At 36.5% G+C, this 17,944-nt stretch overlaps 1 protein-coding gene across 7 annotated transcripts in view; it reads left to right on the top strand.

Annotated features, from left to right (window-relative positions):
* TRIM37 (tripartite motif containing 37) overlaps nucleotides 1–17,944 on the top strand; it is a 139,133-nt gene that overhangs the window by 22,841 nt on the left and 98,348 nt on the right. For all 7 annotated transcript variants that reach the window (XM_081218680.1, XM_081218678.1, XM_081218677.1 and 4 more), the window contains exons 9-11: nucleotides 7,380–7,504; nucleotides 12,798–12,848; nucleotides 13,931–14,012. In XM_081218680.1, coding sequence (XP_081074806.1) covers nucleotides 7,380–7,504; nucleotides 12,798–12,848; nucleotides 13,931–14,012 — 258 coding nt within the window. The remainder of the gene's footprint in view (nucleotides 1–7,379; nucleotides 7,505–12,797; nucleotides 12,849–13,930; nucleotides 14,013–17,944) is intronic.

The raw sequence follows: 17,944 nt of genomic DNA, 5'->3' as shown, positions 1-17,944 counted from the left end.
GCTGTGGGTTTATTGTAGATGTCCTTCATCAGGTTTAGGAATTCGTTTCTATTCCGTTTGATGAGAGTTTTCATTAGGATTGAATGTTGGATTTTGTCAAATTCTTTTTTGCATGTACTGAGATGATCATATGGTTTTTCTTTTTAGTTCTTAAAATAGATGAACATTTAAGAAAAATATTAAACCAACTTTTATCCTGGGATAAAAACCCTAAGTTGATTGATGTATTGTCCTTTTTTTTTTTTTTTTTTTTTTTGTGGTACACAGGCCTCTCACTGTTGTGGCCTCTCTTGTTGCGGAGCACAGGCTCCGGATGTGCAGGCTCAGCGGCCATGGCTCACGGGCCCAGCCGCTCCGCGGCATGTGGGATCTTCCCAGACCGGGGCACGAACCCGTGTCCCCTGCATCGACAGGCGGACTCTCAACCACTGCGCCACCAGGGAAGCCCTGTATTGTCCTTTTGATATATGACTGGATTTGATTAACTAAAATTTTGTTTAAGATTTTTGCACTTCTGTGCATGAGGGATATTAGACTGTAGTTTTCTTTTCTCAAAGAATTGTTGTCTGGCTTTGTTATCAGAGTAATGCTGGCCTTAAAGAATGAGCTTTAAATTATGCCCTCTTCAGTATTTTGGAAGAAGTTGTGTAGAACTGATAATGTTTCTTTCTTAGATGTTTGATAGAATACACCAATGAAGCCATTTGGGCCTTGTTTTCTTTGTGGAAAGAAAGAAGGAAAACAAAAAGTTTTCAGTTTCTTTAATAGATACAGGGCAGTTCTTGGGACTTCCCTGTCAGTCCAGTGGTTAAGACTCTGTGCTTCCTCTGCAGGGGGCACAGGTTCATTCCCTGATCAGGGAACTAAGATCTTACATGCTGTGCAGTGCAACCAAAAAAAAAATTTAGATATAGGGCAGTTCATATTGCCTACTACTTCTTCTTTTTTTAAATTAATTAATTAATTCATTTATTTTTGGCTGCATTGGGTCTTTGTTGCTGCGTGCGGGCTTTCTCTAGTTGTGGCGAGCGGGGGCTACTCTTTGTTGTGGTGTGAGGGCTTCTCATTGCGGAGGCTTCTCTTGTTGCAGAGCATGGGCTCTAGGCACATGAGCTTCAGTAGTTGTGGCTCTCAGGCTCTAGTGCGCAGGCTCAATAGTTGCGGCACAGGGGCTTAGTTGCTCCGCGGCATGTGGGATCTTCCCGGACCAGGGCTCGAACCCGTGTCCCCTGCATTGGCAGGCGGATTCTTAACCACTGCACCACCAGGGAAGTCCCTGACTACTTCTTCTTGAGTGAGCTTTGGTAGTTTGTGTCTTTCAAGTAATTATTCCATTTTATTTGAATTTGCTAAATTTATTGGTATAAAATTAATAATATTCCCTTATTATCCTTTTAACATTTGTAGAATTAAATGATGTCACTTCTCTCTTGACATTGGTAATTTGTATCTTCTATCTTTTTTCCCTGATCAGTCTGTCTAGAGGATATTGATTTTTGTTGATCTTCTCAACTAGGTTTTGGTTTTGTTTTTTTCTTTTTTATTGAGTTTTATTTTGATTTACCTATTTTCTTTCTTTTGCTTAGTTTGAGTTTCACTTACTCTTTTTTTTCTAAAATCTTAGGATGGAAGCTGGGGTTATTGATTTGAAACCTTTCTGTTTGAAATACATTCTTATATTCCTTGTGACTTTTTTGACTCAAGTAGTTTCCAGATATTTGGGGATTTTTCTGATAGTCTATAATGTCAGGTCAAGTTGGTTGATGATGATGTTCAAGTCTACTATATCCTTGCGAATTTTCTGTCTCCTTGTTTTATCAGTTATTGAGAGAGGGGTATTGAAATTTTCAGCAATAATTATGGATTTGTTTGTTTCTTGCAGTTCTATTGGTTTTTGCTTCATATATTTTGGGTTTTGTTTGTTTGGTTTTTGTTTTTTAAAAAATATTTATTTATTTATTTGGCTGCGCCAGGTCTTAGTTGTGGCACATGGAATCTTTTAGTTGCAGCATGCGGGATCTAGTTCCCTGACCAGGCATCAAATCCAGGCCCCCTGCATTGGGAGTGTGGAGTCTTAACCACTGAACCACCAGGGAAGTTCCCAATTTCATAAATTTTGAAACCATACTAGTAGGGGCATAAACATCTAGGACTGTTACATTCTCTCTCTTTTTTTTTTTTAACTTTTAAAAAAAATTTATTTATTTTTGGCTGTGTTGGATTGTTGTTGCGCGTGGGCTTTCTCTTCTTATGGTGAGTGGGGGCTACTCTTCGTTGTGGTGGATGTGCTTCTCATTGCGGTGGCTTCCCTTGTTGTGGAGCATGGGCTCTAGGTGTGCGGGCTTCAGTAGTTGTGGCATGAGGGTTCAGTAGTTGTGGCACACAGGCTTAGTTGCTCCACAGTATTTGGGATCTTCCCTGACCAAAGCTGAAACCCATGTCCCCTGCATTGGCAAGCGGATTTTTAACGACTTTGACACCAGGGAAGTCCAAGGACTGTTATATTCTCTTGATGAATTGTTTCCGTTATCAGTGTGAAAGACCTTCTGTTTGCTTTGAAATCTAGTTTATTTGATGTCAAAAAGCCATTTTAGCTTTCCTTTAACTAGTATTACTATGTCATATCTTTTTTTATTTTTATTATTTATTTATTTATTTATGGCTGTGTTGGGTCTTCGTTTCTGTGCGAGGGCTTTCTCTAGTTGCGGCAAGTGGGGGCCACTCCTCATCGCGGTGCGCGGGCCTCTCATTATCGCAGCCTCTCTTGTTGCGAAGCACAGGCTCCAGACGCGCAGGCTCAGTAATTGTGGCTCACGGGGCCAACCGCTCCGTGGCATGTGGGATCCTCCCAGACCAGGGCTTGAACCCATGTCCCCTGCATCGGCAGGCAGACTCTCAACCACTGCACCACCAGGGAAGCCCTACTATGTCATATCTTATTCTTTCATTTTATTTTTAATGTATTTTTTCCTAAATATTTAAAGTGTGTGTGTCTTGTAGGCAGCATACAATTGGCTCTAGTTTTTTTAATTCAGTCTGACAGTCTTTGACTTTTAACTGGGATGTTTAGTGTGCTCACTTATAGGGTGAAGTTTGAGTCTAATATCTTGCTGTTTGTTCCAGCTGATCTTTGTTCCTTTTTTTTTTTTTTTGGTTATTTTTAGGTTGAGTATTTTTTTGGTTTTTGTGTATTGTCATTAGTGGATGACACTGACATCAGTAATAAAAATAAATGTAAATGGATTAAGTCGAAGTTTTAAAAATCCCATGGTGAACTTCTTAAGACAGATCTAGAGAATGATGAGAAATTTAAAGTGAAAATATTACGAGTGATAAAAAGGGAACAGTCTACCTTAGGAAGATAGGACAGTTATGATTTTGTGTTCCAAAAACATAAATTCATTATATATAATGCAGATGCTGACAGAATTATAAGATTTTCATAAAATTACTATCTGTAGTGAGTGATTAAAAATAAATTATTTTATTTAAATCTGATAAACTAATAGTTCCAACTAACAAAAGATTGTAAGAATAGAAGATCTTTGAAAAGAAAATTGAGAGCTTTATTTAAAAGGTATATGTGGAATTCTGAATCCCAAACTGAAGAATATATATTCTTTTTAAGTCCACATGGAACAGTTTCAACATTTTGTCACATACTAAGGTATATAGAATTCTGAAGAAATTAAATAAATTTATATAAACAACATGTTCTGTGACCACAGTATAATTAAGATAGACATGAAAAGCAAAAACACAGTTTAAATATTTACATATATGTATGTAAGTATGCATTTAAATATATGTTAAATTCTACATAGTTCTTGAGTGAAGGAGGACATTGCCATTGAAATGATAAATTATTAAAATAGTCAGATGTAGCTAAAGGATATTTAGAAGGAAACTTTTAGTCTAAAATGAAGTTTAAGAAATTATGAATAAGTGAAAAAAGACAAAAAGAACAATGGTATAGAAGCATAAAATGGAAGGAAATCACAGAGGTAGTGATGAAATAACAAGAGAGTGCCATGAAATAGTTGAGAGGATCAACATACCCAGTATTGGATCTTTGAATAAATTAATTTAATAGAAGATACTCTAACAAGGTTGATTAGGAAAAATGAAGAAAATGTCCAGCAGTATATTGGGAAGAAAAATGGGACACGACTACAAATATAGTAGAAATTTAAATAATAAAAATACTTTAAAAAGTAAGTATGGATATAGCATTTACTATATACCAGGCACTACTCTATGTGCTTTACAAAAATGAGCAACTTTATTCAGGTAGAATCTACATGAAGAAGATAATTTTCCAGGAAATTGTAATTACCAAAAATGACTTACGAAAGAATATAATTTAAACTAAGAAACATTACGTCAATTATATTGGAAGTATATAGTCAAAAGACATCAAAAACATCAGATCCAGACTAATGGAAAATTTTTACCAGATCTTTAAATATCTGTTATCTATTATTATAAGCACTTTTTTTTCCTAAAAGAATACAAAATGTACCAAAGCTAACATCTCAGTCTTTGAGATTGATGTAATGTTAATAACCAGTCAGCATAAGAACACTATAAGAAAATGAAATTAAAGCCCAACTCTATTATAAACATAAATACCATAATCTTAAAATACTGACAAATCAAAATTAGTAGGATACTTACTAAAACAAAACAAGAATGCAAGACTTGGTAGGGTTAATCAAAGGAATGAAAGGAATGTTTCATTATCAGAAAAATCTCTTGATTGTAACTCAAGAGTTTAAAGGGCGAAACCACATGAACGTATAAGTAGAAATGAATAGAATAATATTAATTTTTAAAATAACATTCAGTTATATTCGATCCTCATTCATGGCCAAATTATTCAGCAAACTAAGAGTAAAAGGAACTACCTTAACTTTATTAAAGGTATCTATTTAAAAGTCTACCTTTGGAGGAAATAAGGTCAAGGAGGGATACACATAGTATGCATTCAATAAATATTTGAATGAAAGCTATAAATTTTGGTATTTATCATATGATACCAGTTATGTTATATCGTTATTCTTGGTGAGCTATAAGCAACTATCTTTTAAAAGACATAAACCCAGTTGTAGTGGGTTTTATGAATATCATTTGTATGGCACTTGATAGTGTATTAGTTTGTTAGGGCTTCCGTAACAAAACACCACAGACTAAGAGGCTTAAACAACAGAAATTTATTTTCTCAGTGTTCTGGAGGCTGGTAGTCCAAGATCAAGGTATTGGCAGTTTGGTTTTCCCTGAGACCTCTCTCTCGGCTTGCAGATGGCTGCCTTCTCGTTTTGTCCTCTGAAGGGCTTATCTCCAAATATAGTTACACTATGAGGTACTGGTGGTTGGGACTGGAACAAATGAGTTTGGGGTGGGACACGATCCAGCCCATAGCAGTTTACAAAGCTGTCTCACATACAGCTTCATGCTTGATCTAACAAACCAACAAAGCAAGCAGCGGTAGATATTATTCCAGTTTTACACATTAACAGACTCTGAGCCACATAATTGGTGTGTGGCAGGACTAGGACTTCAAACTGGTTGTCTTGAATACAAAGTCAGTAGTCTTTTAACTACCATGCTTATTTTGCTAAAGTTGGATTTCTCACTTTTTACCTTTGGTATAACTTAATGTTTCCTAGATTGATAGAGGTTAAGACTTTTTTCTGTGTGTTAGGTCATAACATTTCTCTGTTCCCTGGAGTGCAATTTGAGAAATCCTTGTTTGAAGGTCGTTGACTTTTAGGGGTTTGTTCATTTATATACATAATGGCTTCACTGTACCAGTCTAAACTACATTTGTAGTTGCTTAGAATTGGATTTATGCTAATATACAAGGAGAGAAAAATACATTAAAATCAAATGCATTTACTCAATAACTTTACTGTTATAATGGAAATTAAACCTAGATTCTTTATAGATTCTTAACTTTCAAACCCACTTTGAAAGAAGCTATTGTGTTGGCCAAAAAGTGCCTTCGGTTTTTAAGTAAAAATAAAAGACACATTTTTCATTTTCACCTAGAACTTTATTGACCAACGTATTCACCCTTTTGTTCCACTACCTTCTGCCATTTTTCAGACAACTTCATAATTCCGTCTTCTGAAAACTTTTTATCTTTTTGAGGAAAGAACTGTTCTAGGTACCTTTTGCAGTTTTCCAGGGAACTGAAATTTTTTCCATTAAAAGAATTTTGTAAAGACCTAAATACATGGAAATCTGAAGGTGCAGTGTCTGTTGAATACAGCAGATGAATCAGAACGTCCCAGCCAAGCTGTAACAGTTTTTGCCTGGTCATCAAAGAAACATGTGGACTTGCGTCGTCCTGATGGAAGATTATGCGTTTTCTGTTGACGCTTTTTGTTGAGTGCTGCTTTCAGTTGGTCTGATTGGGAGCAGTACTTGTTGGAATTAATTGTTTGGTTTTCCAGAAGGGGATCATAAGAGAGGACTCCCTGCCAGTCCCACCATATACACAACATCACCTTCTTTGGATGACCGGCCTTTGGTGTGGTTGGTGGTGGTTCATTTCGCTCACCCCATGATCTGTTCTGTTCCACATTATTGTTCAGTATCCACTTTTCATCACCTGTCATAACTTGTTTTAAAAACGGATTTTTTTCATTACGTTTAAGTAGACAATCACATGCGGAAATATGGTCAAGAAGGTTTTTTTCACTTAACTTACGTGGAACCCAAACATCAAAGCAGTGAACATAACCAAGCTGGTGCAAAGGATTTTCAACACTTGATTTGGATGTTTTGAGTATGTCGGCTACCTCCCGCGTGGTATAACATCAGTTGTTCTCAATTAATGTCTCGATTTGACTGCTATCAACTTCAACTTGTCTACCCAACTGTGGAGCATTGTCCAGCGAGAGATCTCTAGCATGAAACTTTGCAAACCACTTTTGACATGTTCAATCAGTCACAACACCTTCTCCATACGCTGCACAAATCTTTTTTTTCATTTTGGTTGCATTTTTACCTTTCTTGAAATAATAATGCATAATATGCCGAAAATGTTGCTTTTTTTCTTCCATCTTTAGTATTAAAATGGCTACACAAAAATTCACCAATTTTGAGAAGTCTTTCTTTAAATGCACCCTGATATGATAGCTGTCACATACAATCTAACAAAACTTTTGGATAAAGTTAAAGACAACTAAGTGCTACTACAGCCAGCTTACAGAAAAAACCCAACGAAACTTTTAGCCAACCCAATATTTTTCTTTATCTCAGTTTTTTCAGTATATAACCAGAATAATTTCCATTTTCCTTCTTTATTAAGGATTTTGGGGGTGCCAATGTATAGTAATTTTTTTATTCAGACAGTTCTTTTCCTCAAACAGTTGCGATCTTGTAGTAAGAGTGAGTTGATATCTAAGAGCTCAGCGATCCTCATGATGTTTCAGCAAGTTCATCGAAAGCCCATGGCGTCCTTTGTTACCACTCCTGTTCCACCAGACTTTACCAGGTACGACACATTTTTTTTTACTTTATTTTCTTTTGAAGTTTATGTGCAAATGCATATACTTGTTTCAAAAGAAAGCTGTTGCTGACAACTAGAACTCAGGTAGTACTCCCTGACCAATAAGGTAAGTCTTCATTTCTTTGTGAATTAACAAACCAGATACAATATTTATATTTTATTCAAGCACTGAATATTAATAAAAGGGCTGGGTATTTGCTCTTGTTAAATAGATTTGAGTCAACTAAGGATATTCATTAATATTCCAAGGCTGCCTCTTTGATAGTGTGGTCACCAATTTCAGTTTTGAAGATACCTTTTCTGAATTACTCTATCCGTCACCAGTGGAATGAAACGAGTTTTGATATAAATACCATATATGAAGATAAGGGTTTTACAATTCAAAATAGGGTACATGGATCTCCTGTATCAGAGCCAGCAGGAGTGTTGTTCCAAAATGAAAATTCTCAGGCCCTTTCCCTGACAGTCTTTGGAGATGGTATCTAGAAAATGAATCTTGAGCACCTCAAGTAACTCTGCAATAAAGTTTGAGTACCATTGATAGAGGTAAACTCCTATACTGATACTACTTGCAACAGGTTATCAGGCAAGCAACTCTGCTTGACTTCTTTTTTTTTTTTAAATATTTATTTATTTATTTGACTGCGCCAGGTCTTAGTTGCCACACGTGGGATCTTCGTTGTGGCATGTGGGATCTTCAGTTGTGGCATGTGGGGGTCTAGTTCCCTGACCAGGGAACAAACCTGGACACCCTGCATTGGGAGCGAGGAGTCTTAGCCACTAGACCACCAGGGAAGTCCCTCTGCTTGACTTCTTGAGTGTCAGTCTCTGTCACATCCAGTGATTGTTTTGGTTTCTTTTTTTAAAAAATTTTTTAATTTTTAATTTTTTGGCTGTGTTGGGTCTTCGTTGCTGCGTGCGGGCTTTCTCTAATTGCGGCGAGCGGGGACTACTCTTCGTTGCAGTGCGTGGGCTTCTCATTGTGGTAGCTTCTCTCGTGGAGCTTGGGCTCTAGGTGTGCGGGCTTCAGTCGTCATGGCACGCGGGCTCAGTAGTTGTGGCTCATGAGCTCTAGAACGCAGGCTTAGTAGTTGTGGTGCACGGGCTTAGTTGCTCCACGGCATGTGGGATCTTCCCAGACCAGGGCTCGAATCATGTACCCTGCATTGGCAGGCCGATTCTTAACCACTGCACTACCAGGGGAGTCCCTGTTTTGATTTCTTTTTCCTTTCTAATTGCCCAAGGGACTCAGAACCCCAATAATACCTTCCTTTCACTACCTTCTTTTTTGGGTATAGATGGAAGGGACTGAAACTGGGGTTGGGATGGGGGAGGTAGGAGGTACATCAATAAAGAAAAAACGACCAAAAATAAATAAATAAAAATCTGATAATTAAGGAGATTTCCCTGGGAAAAGGTCACCTGAGGGCTCTCTCCCTCTCTAGTAAACCTTACTGTCTTACTGGAAAACTTGCCTTATAACTTAACTGTAATTTTTATTAGAAACTTAGTTTGTGATTTGCAGTATAGAGGAAGCAGGTGTTCCATCTGTTGATTCATTCATCAGCAAAGAAAAGAGGGCCAAATAAGAAAGACTAGGGGCTTCCCTGGTGGCACAGTGGTTAAGAATCCGCCTGCCAGTGCAGGGGATACGGGTTCGAGCCCTGGTCCGGGAAGATCCCACATGCCACGGAGCAACTAAGCCTGTGCGCCACAACTACTGAGCCTGGGAGCCACAACTACTGAAGCCCGTGCACCTAGAGCCCACGCCCCACAACAAGAGAAGCCACTGCAATGAGAAGCCCGTGCACTGCAATGAAGAGTAGCCTCCGCTTGCGGCAACTAGAGAAAGCCCGCGTGAAGTAACGAAGGCCCAACGCAGCCATAAATACATACATACATACATACATACATACATACATAAAAAAAAGAAGAAAGAAAGGCTAGCATTTATGGACATTAAGTTACAGACCAAAGTTTAGATGTTCAAAGCAGTGGTGATTGTTTCTAAGCTTTGAGATCATGGAACTGATTACTTTATATCCCATCAGTTGATGATTTGTGATAGAGCCACAATGGCGAATAAAAGGTCATTAAACAAAATAATGTTATTTATTAAAGGTCATCTATGTGCTCAGCACTGTTGTAAGTGCTGCATAGGAGACATGGAAGAGGAAGTCATCTTACTGGATATATATTCCACATGAAATGGTAGAGAATTGTATATTAAGATTGACTATTGGTTACTTAGTTACATCAGAAATTCTGAGAAGTCAGGGTAGACTGCTGTGGTCAAGATGACTTGAAAGCCTAGAAAGGAATTGTGGAAGACCTTGAAAGGTTCTTAGAATTTCATTAGGCAGACGAGAATAGGATATGTATACATGAACAGAAATATGGGGATGTGATAAGAGCTGCTATATTTGGAAGTCAGCAGAGAAATCATTTCAACCAGAATTTGAAGGGCTGTATTGTTGGGGCATTTAAGTCTCTGAGGGAAGACTTAAATAGCAGAAAAGTACAGTTCTCAGTCCATAAAGAGTTTAGTTTCTGGGACAGTGGTCAAGTTGGGATGGAAAACCAGTTTTTATGTAGCTGACCAGTCTGTTTCCTCAAGGGAACAATGGATACTTATCCTATTTTTCTTCTGTTCATTCATTAAGTCATGGTGAAGTCTCCGGTCTAAAGATTTGCAAATCAGTATTTTTCAGAATACTGGGCTAGAGATGTTTTGAGGCTAGCCTCTCCGTATTCCATGAAGCTTCACTGACACCATCGTGAGATGAATCCAGTCATCATAAAGACCAGGGTAGAAGAGGTATAGAAATAAAAGTTTGAGAACATAAAGCTGTGCCTTATTTGCAGGCACAGAGTAGTAACACCAGTATGATTATAGATAACCTCTGAACAAGTGAGCATAATGTGGAGATGTTAATAAATACTTAAGGATGGTAGAATTGATAGAATTAGATGGCTTAGCGGTCGTTGTGGCTTTGTGTATATATGTAAAGAATGCAAAAGAAATTTTGAGTAAATACTTCTACCAAATTACAAGAATTTTCCAGCAAATATTTGTAAACATTCATTCAGTGAATATTTGAATGCCAGCTATGTTCCAGGCATGTGCCAGGTACAAGCCATACTGTACCCTCTTGGTTAGTAAGCTTTAGCAACCTGTATGCTTTAACTTGTAAGCTTTCTATCTCACTGTTCCAAGTTAAACATGTCCTCTTCATCTTCTGTTTATTTTGTGTCTCGGTGAGCTGATTAAAAATATGACAATGATAGTCTGGTCTTAGAACAAAAACAACTATAACAACAAAGGAAATATATCACACCGGGTATTAAGGACATGGTGGAAGAAACAGTATGAAGATCAGCAGGCAACTGGGGATTGCCTGTGTAATGTCTGTAGACATTTTGAAAGATGTTTACTGGGAGAACTGAACAACGTTTGTGCAGTTGGAAGTTGCACAATATTATAGCCAAAAGCATATTATAACTTGACCAAATTTGAAGACTATCCTGGAGAGATTCCTTGGAGCTCTGATTCGGTTTTTGGTTCCAGGAAGGCTTCCCAGGCATTAATTGCATTGGTTCTGATAATTGGAGTTTTGTGTATATTGAATGCTAAGAGAGCATATCCTGGGGAGAAGTTAGAGCAGACCTCCAAAGGTATGTGACTTCTAATTTGTTATCTGAAGGAATAGTAAGGATTAACCAGACAAAAGGATCTAGGAATGAGGAATGTGAGAAAAGGTAACTACTGCCTAGGGCTATGGTTAGGGGTGCTTGACACTTGGATAATAGCTCTACAGTTAATAGTTGCAAGGCAAACCACATCTACTTGTGAAAAAGATGTGAGCTGTTTAGCTACATATACTTAACCATAAAATAAGACTGATGTATTTTTAATAATGTATACTATATTTTCACTGGCAAACCACTAATTTCTTCAGGTACTGTCACAGTGTGAAAATGCTTTAGATGCATTTTATATCTTATTTTGGTAATAACACATTTTCATGAATTGAACTTTAGAAAATATATCTGAATATGTGGTGAAATGGCTTGCAGTTTATCTTTTTGGTAAATTTATAATTTTATATATTAAATATATTACACTGTATTACAACACTATGTATTATAGTGTCTTTATCATAAATGTTTTACTATCTCTGACTTTTGAGGTGTTCTAATGACAGTGCTAGAGACTGTTAGCGTGCTGTGGGTGTAGTTTAGTTCTCTTTGAAGATGTAGTTTAGTTCTGTGGATGTAGTTTAGTTCTCTTTGGAGAAGACTGTATGGAACTAAAGTTCTCTAGGTAATCTTGCATTGCCATGAAACTGTTAGTGTGCTTATCCTGCTTGACCCCTATGTGATTATGTATTCTTATCCTATAAAATTGTATAGATTTATTTGCTAGTAAATAGTCTCAAAGTATTTAGGGTCTGTCAGTGTTCCTCATAATTTGTTCCGAAGAAGGGAGTTTGGGGATTTATTGTAATATTTTATCCTTTTGTTTTTTCTTTTGATTTTTTAAAATAGTTTATATGTTTTCTATTTCAGGTGTCCAGCCTAAGCACCTAATTTCTTTCTTTTCCTATTTCCATATTACTTTTTAAATATCTCTTATAGTTATTTTAATACTTAATCATATATTGCCTTTTTTTTTAAAAGCTATATTATAAAGTATTTGTTGAGTCTCCAATTTAATTGCAAACCTTTGATGTCGGCTTTTGATGGTTTTATGAATTCATTTGATTTAATGTTGTTTAATAAAGTTTTAAAAATATTTCTTAAGGCCTTATTTTAGTTTAATAAAATTTTCAAGATGTTACTGAGAGACTTAACTTTGTTTCTTTTTTTTTTTATTAAGATTTATTTATTTTGGGGGGCTGCCTTGGGTCTTCATTGCTGAGTGAGGGCTTTCTCTAGTTGTGGCAAGTGGGGGCTACTCTCTGTTGCGGTACGTGGGCTTCTCGTTGCGGAGCATGGGCTCTAGGAGCGCGGGCTTCAGTAGTTGCAGCACGTGGGCTCAGTAGTTGCTGTGCAGGCTCTAGGGCACGTGGGCTTCAGTAGTTGTGTCGCATGGGCTTAGTTGCTCCCTGGCATGTGGGATCTTCCCCGACCAGGGATCGAACCCGTGTCTCCTGCATTGGGAGGCAGATTCTTAACCACTGCACCACCAGGGAAGTCTGACTTTGTTTCTTAATTAAATGAAATGTTAAACTTGTATAAGCCAAATAATTTTTTTTTCTCTTTTGTTTCTTTTTAGTGAATTGGTACCATCTTATGATTCAGCTACTTTTGTTTTAGAGAATTTCAGGTAAGAGTTTTTGACAACTTTAGTGTTTTTTTGGTATGTGTACGTAAGTAAGAGCCAGGTAGGTGTTGTTCCTGGGTAGCATACAGACCTAATGAACTTTGTCACTCAGTGTGTAGTCTTAGAAGAAACAAGTTTTGTATTAGATACATAGAGGTCCTTTGTCTGGATTGTTTTATATCTTCTAGATGGATTGCTCCTCTAGGGTGGGGAATGGAACTTTTTTTTTTTTTTTTTTTTTTTAAAGAAGAGGGTCTACTTAGCCTTTGCTAGTAAGGTAAGGTGAATGGGGTGATAGAGATCAATGAGCCCTCCTACTCATCCTCAGAAATAAGAGTGGTGGGAAGTAAGAAATTGTGGATGGGAGGGTATTATTGTAAGAAATTTGTAAGCTTTGTAACTTGCATGCTAAGTTTGTTAGCTTTTACAGCTTTTTCTCTAAGATTAGAAGCCAAGATATTAAAACACAAAGGTCTTAAGGGACTTGTCTTAAAGGGCAGCATGGAAGTGGGGAATGAAGACTATAAAAGGTCTTGCCTTGGGAAGAGAAAATCCCAAGAGGTGATAACCATCAAACTAAGGCCAAACTGAGAATTTATACCACTCCCCATTTAATTTGTTTTTTCTTATGGGATAATTTTGTGGCTAAAATATAAACCGAGGATTACCCCACGTTTTTTTTTTTCCATATTAAAAAGGATAATTATACTGCGGGGATGTGAGGAAGAAACTTTTTTTTTTTTCCTTTAATGGTGGAAGACTGCTTGTTGAAGTGGTAATTAGATTCAAGGCACTTAGTTATATTTTTCTTTTCCCTTAAATGACAATATTTTGAGGGTTTTTTTTTAACCTGAAACTTAAAAGATACTACTGAATATTTCTGTATCATTAAAGTTTCTTTTATTTCAGAATGTTAGTATATATAAATTTATACAGTGGAATCTTGAGTTCTTCAGTCACCTTCATTTACTGGTCCAGGACTTCAAATAAGTAACATAAATAAAGTGGTTGGGTTTTGTTTTTGCCTGTTTGCTATTTCCCAACAGTTTTAATCTTGGGATTCAGTTGGTTTTCTTTTACTTTAGTACTTTGCGCCAGAGAGCAGATCCTGTTTACAGTCCACCTCTTCAAGTTTCAGGACTTTGTTGGAGGTTAAAAGTTTACCCAGTAAGTTTTTCATTATTTCTAATAAATTTTGAAACCAAGATCTTTCTTTTAGGGTTCTGTAGTACACTGGTTCACTTTTTTAGTGGAGAAAGGAATTAAAGTAATGACAATTTTATGTTTCTTTATAGGGTATGTTGCTAAATCTGTGAAAAAAATAAGTTAAATATAAACATAAACACTGGCATATTACGGAATCTTATTTCACTAACATTTAGAAGAAATGTTTAAAATTCTTATTTTAAAAATCATTAAAAAAAATACATTTACAAATGGTCATCAAAAACACATGTGTGGGGGCTTCCCTGGTGGCGCACTGGTTGAGATTCCGCCTGCCAATGCAGGGGACATGGGTTTGTGCCCCGGTCCGGGAAGATCCCACGTGCCGCGGAGCGGCTGGGCCCGTGAGCCATGGCCGCTGAGCCTGCGCGTCCAGAGCCTGTGCTCCGCAACGGGAGAGGCCATGAGAGGCCCGCGTACCGCAAAAACAAAACAAAACAAAACAAAACAAAACACATGTGTGCTGACTGCATACTCATGGTGCGTTCCATTATGTTTCTTTGACCTGTAGATTTGCTGCATATTGGCAGCTGGACCCAGTGGTATGATGAGATGCATAGTCAATTCCTATGGCAAGAATACAAGCAGTAGTGTGTACTTTTATCACATCATATCTAGTTGCATATCTTTTTGTCATATTGATGCACATTGCCTACATCTGTTAATTCACTGGAAGTTGCAGAATAGTGATTCTCATTTTGTTTCTTTTTTGCTTAGTACGTGTAATGCTTTTATAAAGAGATGCTTACCTTTACCTATTGTTTGGTTATCCAGTATTACAGTTCATATAGAATAGGCAAGATTCTTTCCTGTTATTTAGTGATTTTCCTTATTCTCTGAAAGTAATTAACTAGGTTTTTAAAAAAATAACATTATGAACTCATGAATTTATACATATTTAGTCTCTTTTAAGTTGGCTTCTGTGTCACTTTGCTCTGACCCTAATAGTCTAGTAGTGACTCTAGTAGTTAGCTTTCTTGTCCTCTTCCGTGGCAAGATGTTCTCGTCTCATCTTGTACATTTCCTACTCTGTACCTGAAATTGGTCATTTTATCCAAAAAGCCCCGATTTCTTTTAGTGGGAAAATTGTATTTCAAGACCAAACTGGGCGTTAAGGGTGCTCATTTCTACCAGGTTAGTCACTGTTTCTAGGCTTTCTTCATGAACAGAACTAGGGAATTACATAGGCAGATGTATGTGGGGGTTTGGGAAGGGGGAGGGATTAATATGTATGTATGTATGTACTTAAAGATTTATCTAATAGACTCTTTTTTAGAGCAGTTTTAGGTTAACAGCAAAATTGAGTGGAAAGTACAGAGAGCTCTGTTCGCACTCTCTGCCCCCTCACGTGCACAGCCTCCGCCACTGTCAACACGCCCTGTGCCGGAGTGGTACATTGTTTGCACTTGATGAGTTTACATTGACACATGATCACCCAAAGTCCTAGTTCATTCTTGATGTTATACATTTTAGAAGTTTTATTTGTTTGTTTTTAGCCCAAAGACCATACTTTGAGAAAAACTGGGTAGTAGTGTGCTTAAAATTGAAGTGGAAAAACTCCAGCGATCTTAATAGAGAAAAAATATTTATGAACACTTTAAAATTGCTATATAATTGTGGACTATCGGGGTGTCACATGTATGTATGTATTTTTTAGAGATAAAATAACTCGTGAGTTAATGCTCATGTTTACAATTCAAATTAAGGATTATAGAGTTTTTTAAACATAATCTCTTTACATTACACCTGTATCTCCTTTCTTCTATTCTAGGAATCCTACTCTTTGAAGCCATAAGAAAGGATAGAATTATAATCTCATAATCAATCATTTATTTGCCTTATTTCACCTTACAAATACAAAAATCTCAGAAGGGGAACTCTAATTCTATCATCGATTTGATTACTGAGAAATGTTTAAAATTTTATTTGGAAATATACTCTCCACATTTCACTATGCCATGTCTGGACAACAGTTAGGGTGTTCAAAGCTTGTTCTCTAGTAAATTCTACTGGAAGGGCTAATGGAAGCAGTATTTCCTGAATTTTTGTGTGTTGAAAATAGTTTGTATCCTTTATAAGCTAAAGCCAGTATTGCTGGATGCAAAATCCTTGGCTCATGTTTTCTTTCACTGGGTATCTCAAATATTCAATTCCATTTTCTTTTGGCAAAGTCTGATGATAAACTGATCCTTAAAAGGCATTTGCTAATGTTGTCTAGATGCCCAAATAATCTAATTCTTTTTAAGTCCAATAATTTACTACTGTATGTTTTGGTTGTTCTCAGTCAGTATTCTCACTTACATGCTGGGCTCTTTCAATATGTAGTTTTAGACTTTTTAAAGAAAACGTTTCCTGAATTATAGTTTTAAATATTTACTTTGTTTCTATCTTTGGTTTTCTCTCTTGGGACTTGTATTATCTTCATTTTGCATCTTCCTTGCCTGTCTTCAATATTGACCACTTTCTCTCTGATCTTTTCAGCTTTTTCTTCATTTCTTTTTAATTTTTAAAATTTTCTTTTATTCACTTATTTTTTGAAAGATATAAACTGTTGTGCTTATTTGCTCTTGTGTTCCTTTTAGTTAAGTCTTTATTTCTTAAATAACTTTTCCTTTTATTTCTCTTTCCTTAGTCCTATTACCTGATTTCTGAGTTTTTTTAATACTGATTTGTGTTATTCTTTCATATCATATTCTTACTTTTTCTTTTCTTCCTGTGGGCCGTCATATTATTTTCTTAGTGTCTGTTAGGTTCTTTTGAAATAGGTTACAATTGTGATCTTTGAGTATGTTTTTCTAGGGTGCTTTCATTGTCTGTAGGGATGTTATTCTCTTTATTTTCTCTTTTTTTAATTTTGGTAAGTGAGGCATAACATAAAATTTACCATTTTAATCATTTCTAAGTGTACATTTAGTATTGTTAAGTATATTTACATTGTTTTGTAACCAACTTCCAGAACTCCTTCAACTTGTAAAACTGAAGCTCTCTGCCCGTTAAACAGTAATTCCCCATTTCCCCCTCTCCTCAGCCCCTGGCAACCATTATTCTACTTTCTCTATGAATTTGACTACTCTAGATACTTCATATATGTGGAATTGTAACACAGTAACAGCTTGTTACTGGCTTCTTTTACTTAGCATAATGTTTTTAAGGTTCCTCCACTTTGTAGCATGTGTCAGAATTTCCTTCCTTTTTAAGGCTGAATAATATTCCATTGTATGTATATACCACATTTTGTTTATTCATTCATCTGTCAGTGGACACTTGGGTTGTTTCTACCTGTTGGCTATAGTGACTAATGCTGCTGTGAACATGGGTGTGCAAATATCTCTTCAATATCCTGCTTTTGATTCTTTCAGATATATGCCCAGAAATACTATTGCTGGATCATACGGTAATTCTGTTTTTAGTTTTTTGAGGAACCATATTGTTATCTACAATGGTTACACCGTTTTACATTCCCAACAATGCACAAGGGTTCCAATTTTTCCATATCTTTGTCAATACTTTTTGTTTTCTGTTTCTTTGATAGTAGCCATCCTGATGGGTGTGAGGTATTCATTGTGGTTTTGATTTGCACTTCCCTAATGATTAATGTTGTTGAGCATCTTTTTATGTGCTTATTCATGGCCATTTGTATATCCTGTTTAGAGAAATGTGTATTCAAGTCCTTTGCCCATTTTTTAATCAAGTTTTTTGTTGAGTTGTAGGAGTTTATATATTCTGGATATTGACCCCTTTATTAGATACCTGATTTACATGTATTTTCTCCTATTCTGTAAGGTTTCTTTTTACTCTGTTGATTGTGTCCTTTGATGCACAGAAGTTCTTAATTTTGTTGTTGTCCAGTTTGTCTATTTTTGCTTTTGATTTCA

This window comes from Mesoplodon bidens (genome assembly GCF_964165515.1).
Source record: "Mesoplodon bidens genome assembly, chromosome: 19".
NCBI classification, from domain to species: Eukaryota; Metazoa; Chordata; class Mammalia; order Artiodactyla; family Ziphiidae; genus Mesoplodon; species Mesoplodon bidens.
The sequence above is the reverse complement of the archived record's forward strand: the minus strand, read 5'-3'. Positions and strand labels throughout refer to the sequence as shown.